General features: G+C 52.5%; 2 protein-coding genes across 2 annotated transcripts; both read right to left on the bottom strand.

Moving 5' to 3' along the window:
* Positions 1–1118: 1118 nt before the first annotated feature.
* J4E83_010509 (uncharacterized protein) lies at positions 1119–2398 on the bottom strand (the record flags this gene model as incomplete). The annotated part of the gene is made up of 4 exons (XM_049337390.1): positions 1119–1548; positions 1598–1796; positions 1853–2156; positions 2210–2398. 4 exons carry the CDS (start codon positions 2396–2398, stop codon positions 1119–1121), a joined length of 1122 nt encoding a protein of 373 aa, XP_049183475.1.
* Positions 2399–4873: 2475 nt separating this feature from the next.
* On the bottom strand, positions 4874–6966 carry J4E83_010508 (uncharacterized protein; the record flags this gene model as incomplete). The annotated part of the gene is made up of 2 exons (XM_049337389.1): positions 4874–5965; positions 6013–6966. 2 exons carry the CDS (start codon positions 6964–6966, stop codon positions 4874–4876), a joined length of 2046 nt encoding a protein of 681 aa, XP_049183474.1.
* Positions 6967–7473: the final 507 nt, after the last annotated feature.

The raw sequence follows: 7473 nt of genomic DNA, 5'->3' as shown, positions 1-7473 counted from the left end.
ACGCAGCCGGAGATGTTCCGGAGAGCATCGACTTCGAAAGGTGCGCAGGCTGTCTATCCGGGCTGAAATACTGGAACGTTCAAATGGAATTGCGTCCGACCTACTATAACGGGGTAGCGGAAAAGATCAAGGAGGTGATGGGTCGCGACGTGGAGGTCACTTTTGGTTCGACGGAATAGAGCTATATGTGGGTGATGGTTGGGGTACACATCGCCTTCGCGCTCTTCTAATCAGGCAGACATGGTAGCTTGTCTCTGTCTTGGATGGCTTAGCGGGGTACCACAACCCGAAATAGCGGAGTGAATGCGGAGGGCAAGCGAGATAGCCACGTGCACTAGCTCGACCTTGTACCATAGCAACCCTCCAGCCACACTTGACAATCTCTTTCTCTCTCCCACTCCAGTCACAAAAAATACATACTTTGACTGAACCGTCGCTGCGCAAGCTCAAATCCGTCGAGTGAGAATGGATCTCGACAGCATGTAAGAGACAGCGACAATGAAGTGTCGACTTCGAACTGACATTGCAATAGCACCGCTGCAAACCAGCGCACCTCGCCCCTCCTGCGCCTTCCGGCCGAGCTACGAAACAGAATATATCTCTATACTTTCGATGATAATGAGATATACCTCGTTCATCGCCGCCACGACCGTCGAGTCCCTCTCGGCTCGCCTTACCCAATGAGCTTAGCGCAGAGCTGCACTCAGTGTCGTCATGAAGCCCTTCCTTACTTCTGGAAACACACTGTTTTTAACCTAATACACGACCGTATCAGCACTTTTGTACACGATAAGAGCAAAGATCTACGCGATCAGATAGAGATTGTCCACATCAGTTATGGCATTGCTTGGGATCTTCACGTATGCTTGCGTGGTCATAAAGGGGCTTTTACCAAGGTACAGAAGGTCATAATGGCATGGGGGTATTCTCGAAACCATAGAAATGATGAATTGAATGAGGCCGTGAAGGACACCTTTGGGAGGGACGCTGAAATTGTTTACCTTGACTAGGTGACTGAGCGAAAAAGCGCAGGAAATGCCTTAGACAAGTTCTTATCAGATATTATGGCGGCGCATCCAAGGGCTGACTATACCCTCAAAAGCTAAAAGCACTTCCTATCAAGCCGACTCAACATCAACAGTATACGTCCTATCATGATAAATCCGCTTATCGTTCATCGGCGCCGTGCTCTTATCCGACGCGCCATCGTGTATCCTCTCCCAAGCATCCTGATCGCGCCCATGATGCACAGCCGACAAGCTGAAGCCGTGATCCGAAGGGCCGTGGTAGCTGTCTCCTCCTCTTTGTCTGCGCGAGCGGCCGCCTGCGGTGATGGTCGTTGCGACACGATGCTTGCTGTTGGGGTCGGTGCTGTTATCGCGTTCGTTCTGGAAGTAGTGGCGCAGAGCTGGAAGGGAGGAGGCGAAGCATCCGATGCCTGTTTCGACGTTCGAGCAGAGGACGATGTGGGCGACCCAGAAGGGGAGGTTGGTCTGAGACTCGAATTTGTTGACGAAGGGGATGCGTATCATGGTGATGATTGAGGCGCTGGTGTTGTTAGTGATTGCTCGTACCATTTCAATGATTGAAGGCTTACAGTGAGGCGAATGATAGCAAACCGAATGCTTGGAGCTTCGATTGTCTCTTCATCTGCGTGTTCCATAGGATGATAGCCGGCACGACAACCAGGGCCATGTCGGTCAAGATGGTTGATACGGTCGCAGTGTGCGCGATGATGAGGAATGTCTCCGCGGAAGCGCATTCTCCGTCGCCACTCATGATCAACGTCGGAGTCCCTGCACGTTTCAATCAGCCTTGTCGAACCTATAGCTCGTAAATCTGGTCTACTCACACAAAGCGCGCACCGGCTGGCAGTAGGCCAGCGTTCCAACAAAGGTAACGAGAAAAGACGCCCAGGTGACAGCGAGGAGAACCCAGACGGTGATTCTCATAGGCTTCTTGATCGATGCAATTCGCCTGATCGTGATGCACACCGAGGATTTGACAGTGGCGAGTGCAACAACGTATACCAAGATCCAGATGAGGTAGTACTTGATGGCTTCCGACTGCTGCCATGCATTCAGATCTTCGTTCATTCTACCGAGGCCAGCGAGGCAGCCATAGATGGCAAGTCCAGTAACAGGAATGTATGCGATCTTTGATGTTACGTTAGTATAGCACTGGTCAAATACCAGTAGTGATAACGTACCGTACCAACAACCATGAACCCATCCTCCAAGCCGAATATCCTTTTCTTGATTCGAATATAAGTCCGCAACGCTACGGTAACGATAGAAAGGGCGAAGAAGATGGACGAGATGACGATGATAGCAAGCGGTAGACCATCTGGTGCAATCAGCCTCGCAGAAGGATCGACATCGTTCACGGGCGCCGCCATTGTGGGTTCAAGACGAATATGATCAGCAAAGCCCCAGAAAGAGTATGTGCCTGCATCTCGAGGAACCTGCTATTACTTTATACGACCCCGCCGACATTGACCGCACCAGCTCATACCCAGTTGAAGTGGAGCATCACAAATAACAACAGACGCCCTCGACTCACGCTGATGCACCCGTTCCTCTTTCGCGCCGTTACCATCCTCACATTTCCCTGCCCGGAAACGGTTGTGACAGCCGCGAACTCGACTCGCTGCAGGGTCTGGTGCGTCATCCTCGCACCGTGCCCACGTGTAGCGGGAGGAAACATGCAGCCGCTCCGTCCAAGACAACGAAAATCTTGCTAGAAAGGAGAGCTATGCGTGCTATGTAAGTAATCTGACACGTTTTCGTATCCATACAGCGACGCCATGGCGATGGTACCGAAAAACTAGCGGAGCGATCTCCCGCGCCGGCGATCAGGATGCCGGGTCTAGATGGTGGCTAGTGACCACTAGTCGTGTCTCGAGACGGGAACCTGACGTTCCAGGTCGAATCGAGAGGTTGGAGAGCAGGTGGACCGAGGAGAGGGTCCGTATTTTTGGCGCTGGGTCAGATCGTGGGTTCGGGGCGAGGAGTTGCTGCGATGGAGGTCCACTTCATGGACGGAAGAAACCGAACAGGTGCCCTACAGACCGCGATTAGTATAAAAGCCTATCGTTGTAGGATGCAAGGCAATTTAGACCTCTCCAGATGCAAGAGTGCAAGCGCATTCGCTAAGAGACATTGCTTTCATTCACTGCATGGAGAATGATGGGTTTCGAGCTTATGACCATTGACGTTCGTGTGCTGCGATCAACTGATTGCTTATGTACTCGTCTCCAATTTCTCCCTGGTTTTGTATGCAGTGATGGATCCGGGCGTCGTTAGTCTCCGATGGAGTCCGGTCGCTTGTTTCCAGGGCACGAAAGCTGGAACAAAGCCATGACAAGCCGAATCACAACGCTTACGCAATCATCCTCGCTGAGTAGGGTATCTAAGCGCTCGATGCCACGAGAACTCCCAAGTCCTCATCATACCATCCCTTTCTGAGCTCAACTTGCAGACCCATCGCGGAGATAGTACGCCGCATGCTATCCATATACAGCACCGAGCTAGATCCCCACGACTCTAGTTGCACATAAATTTTCCTCAGCTTGGAGAACCTTTTTAGGACCTTTGATCGACGTAGCTCATGTGCGGACTGCCAATTCACAACCAGTGATGTTATGCGAGTGCAGTCTGACAGCACACCAGAATAGTCATAATCAGAAATACAGTTGAAGGTCGTGACGTTAATGATACATTCATTCCAGAGAATGGAGGTAGCTTCGTGACGAATTTGCTGGCAGGCCGCGAGTACGTGGAAAGGGTTGTTGTCCTGGTGGAGCGCGTTGTCGAAGTGACGTGAGTGTTTCACTATCATTTCCGAACCGAAGAAGACATACTCGTAGATGCGATTTCGAATCTCTCCCGGAAGACGCAAGAGAGGCGAGTTGAGCTGGTTGCTGCGCGTGCTAACGTTGTTAGTAAAGATACATTCACGAGTCTTGCCTACTTACATCTCATTGGCGTCGCTGGGCGCGGATAGGCTCGCGGAGTCCTTCACGTCGGTGGCCATGCTGCGCTTGTAGATGCTGGTCGCCGCCGTCGTGATGCTGAGGTGAGTCGACTGCGTAGAATAAGACTGAAAGTGGGAGCAGCAAACAAAGTATCCAGCAAACACTCCTTTGGTACTAGCTCGACGCTAACCACCACGAACGTAGCAGGTGCCTCTCACCACTGCGGAAAGAGGAAGCGACAAAGCCGATGACGCATCACCAGTAGATGAACATCAGTCCATGTTACGGGCATCGCTATACTTAGGTGCCAATGTATACAGACCGTACTCTCAACAGTTGTCGATGCTGCGAGGTTCACAATTCTTTCTATCAGGTATTAGCTATTGCAATGCCCAGCATGGGAAGTCGACATTACCTGAATGTTCGGATTCAGTAGCACCATAGGATCAGGACCTGTATTTCAGGATGCTGACATCGGCAGAGCTTGTTAACAACCGCAGTACAGTGGTCACACCACAGCACCAACCCAACAGCAACAAAAACAACAGCATACAAATATAACGTTCATTGATATGGAGAACCTGTAATCACACTCCGCTAATGCTACATCCCACATCCCATCGCTAAAAGTAATAGAAAGCCAACAGACAGTCTTTTCGAAGTACATTCTATTACAACGTATAGTGTTGCCGCAGCGCCGTGAGCATGAAAAAGGTGGTATCGTGGGGAAACAAGAAAAGCAGAGAAGACCTTGTTTGCGCCGAGTAGTATATCCCGTGATCGTTCAGTGTGGAGCCTTTTGAACGCCAGGAAACCCGATGATAGGAAGAAGGAACAAGGGAAGAAGGAGGTAGATGTGATGTGGGGGAGATGCGTATGTGTGGGCGAATGTGGGTGTTATTGCGGAAGCGACTGATGACAGCCATGCGCCTCCTGCCCCTTATCCAGTTTCTCACCCGTCCGCATACTCGTCGGAACGGTGGAAGCATCTTTCTCAGCATTCGAAGCCACTTGTCGCGACTGCGATTGCGATTGCGACACCTGATTCGCCATCGCATTCCCATCCGTAGAAGCCGAGCGCTGCGACCCGTCTTCCTGGACATAAGCAATAGGTCCCCAAATACGCCAATGAAGCAGTATAATATGTGTAACCCGATTAGCGAGATCCGTCAATTTCGCCGTCTCAGGATGTAAATGCGCAAAAGCAAACGTATCGGCGATGTTAGGTCGAGACAATGATGGAAGAGGCGGCATGGAAGGAGATATCGAAACAAGAGCGTTGAAGAGTTCGATGGGCGAGGATGTGCTGTGGCGGTCGACGTTGGCGAGAATCTGGGGGAGGAGCGAGGCTTCGAGGCGGGATGCGTGCCAGGAAGATCTGCGCACGAATAGGGTGCGGAGGTGTTGGTTGGCTTCGGCCATGTGGTCGAAACTGCAGGAGGGGGTTTGGCCGGCGAGGTGCGAGGCTTGGCGGAGGATTTCTAGGGAGAGGGCTTCGGAGTTTAGCATCCATTGGTGGGGGCCGTGGCCTACGGCCTCGCCCATGATGGCGGAGAGGGCGGTGCGGAGTTGTTGGCCGATGGCTAGGGTCATGGAGCCTTGGTAGCCGAGCTGTCGGGCGAGTTGTGTGTACATCTCCATGCAGACTTCGAACATAACGAGGTCGTCGACTTCAGCCTTGAGCGATGCTAGGCGATCGTGGTCTAGGAAGAAGGTATCGGGGAAGTCGCTCCGTCCGTCTCGGCCGAATGTAATTGCTGTGACTGCGCGAGTGAAGACCTCTAGCTCGAAACATGGGCCAGCTCGGGGTCGTGGCGAGCACTGGGGGCCGAACTCATCAACGGCGTCGGTGAACCAGGTCTGTGCCGTGTTGATGTTAACCCTTGCCCTACCGTGGACAAGTCTGTCGAGATGGTAGTGCTTCTCAAAGTTGACGCTGTCCTCGATCAGAAGCGTCTTCAGATTCCTGATCTGGTGGTTCGCAACGTCCTACATGGGTTAGCTTAAGCTCACATCACTTCCATCAAGCGACTTACGAGTTTCATGGCCTCCAGAATGCCGAACAGCTTCCTCAGACCTTCTACGATCTTTTCGAGGTTGCGGTCCGCCTCGCCTAGCCTTGTGCAAGTGACCATCTCATCGACCAGGATGTCGCGCATGGGCGCGCAGTGCTCCTTGAGTAGTTGCGCCATCCACTCCGACAAGCGACCCAGATCACACACTCCTCGCTCAATAGCTTGCATCAGCATGGGCACGTCGAGATGCTCGTCCACTCTGGAATGGTCGCGATCGGGTACAAGACTCTTCAGAACATCGCGGACGTTCTGGAACAAAATCGGTATCCGCCGTTGCGCATATGGTGTGAAAGCTTCGACTTGGATCGGTGACAGGGGCGGTGTGCCGTGGAACATGCGGTTGTATAGTACCAGCTCGGCGATCAACGCTCCCCAGTACTTGTCCGCTACTCTCTCCTTCTCTTGGCCTTTGACGCCATCGACGTTCGGTCTGAAGCTGAGATCTCTGTCGAAGTTGACGTCATGCCGTAACTTGATGTTGGTGATGATGCTCTGAATGTCCAGCTCGCTCAACGACTGTTTGGTGACCGGCGGCAGATCTAATGCTTCGAGGAAGTTCTCTGCCAGCTCCTCGCCAGACTGTTCCACTCCTGTCTCTCCAGGCATCATAACTCGTAGATATCCTGCGAGCTCTTCTGGGATGGTGGAGTGATAAAGTGATAAGGTTCGTGCTGGACTTCCATCTCTTGATCTAACCTCGACAACCGCATGCCGTGGTCCTGACACAGTCTCTTCCATCTGTCCATCCAAGCACGTCGTAGAGCTGTGCCATGACGTGGAAGCGCTTCTGTCGTCGACATCCATGGCCGACCGTGAAGCAAAGCCAGGTCCGAAAGAGGAAGCTGAGTTGACAGGCTTGGTCGGCTGGGAACGCATCTCCTTCCGCCGACGGATGCTCCCGCAGTTCTGCTGCATGGTGGGCCGGGTTCTCATAAGATGACGTAGGTAGGGTGTACGACGACGGTTGAAAGCGGGAAGGTGTCGAGCGCGCGAGTGTGCGTAATGGCGACGAGGAAGCCTGGGGAAGCGAAGGCTCAAGAAAAGCGCATGGGGTTGCTACAAGCGCCAACTACCACTCGTTAGCTTACAAACTATCCAAGACAGAGCGGTTTGTAAGACACAAGCCAGAAACGTGTTCATAGGCTGTTTGACGCAGCGACGGGTGGCCGCTGGAACGAACGAGATAGCTCCCGAGTCAGACAAGCACGAAGACGCGGGATCGTGCTTAGCAAGTCGTACCTTTTTGCATGTGCCCTCGTTGGATACCAGATCAATAGGATCTCTTGTATGCCAGTCGAGGCTTATCTCATAGCAAGCAGGACACAGTGGTCATTCGCGATGATGACAAAAACAGAAGAGTGACGATGCGAAGCGTGAAGAGACGGCTTCGTAGGAAAACCACTTTGCTGCAAAAGCAAAGTG

This window comes from Alternaria metachromatica, assembly GCF_023757995.1.
Source record: "Alternaria metachromatica strain BMP 0045 chromosome Unknown scaffold_46, whole genome shotgun sequence".
Classification (NCBI taxonomy): Eukaryota; Fungi; Ascomycota; class Dothideomycetes; order Pleosporales; family Pleosporaceae; genus Alternaria; species Alternaria metachromatica.
This window is presented reverse-complemented; position numbering and strand designations above follow the sequence as displayed.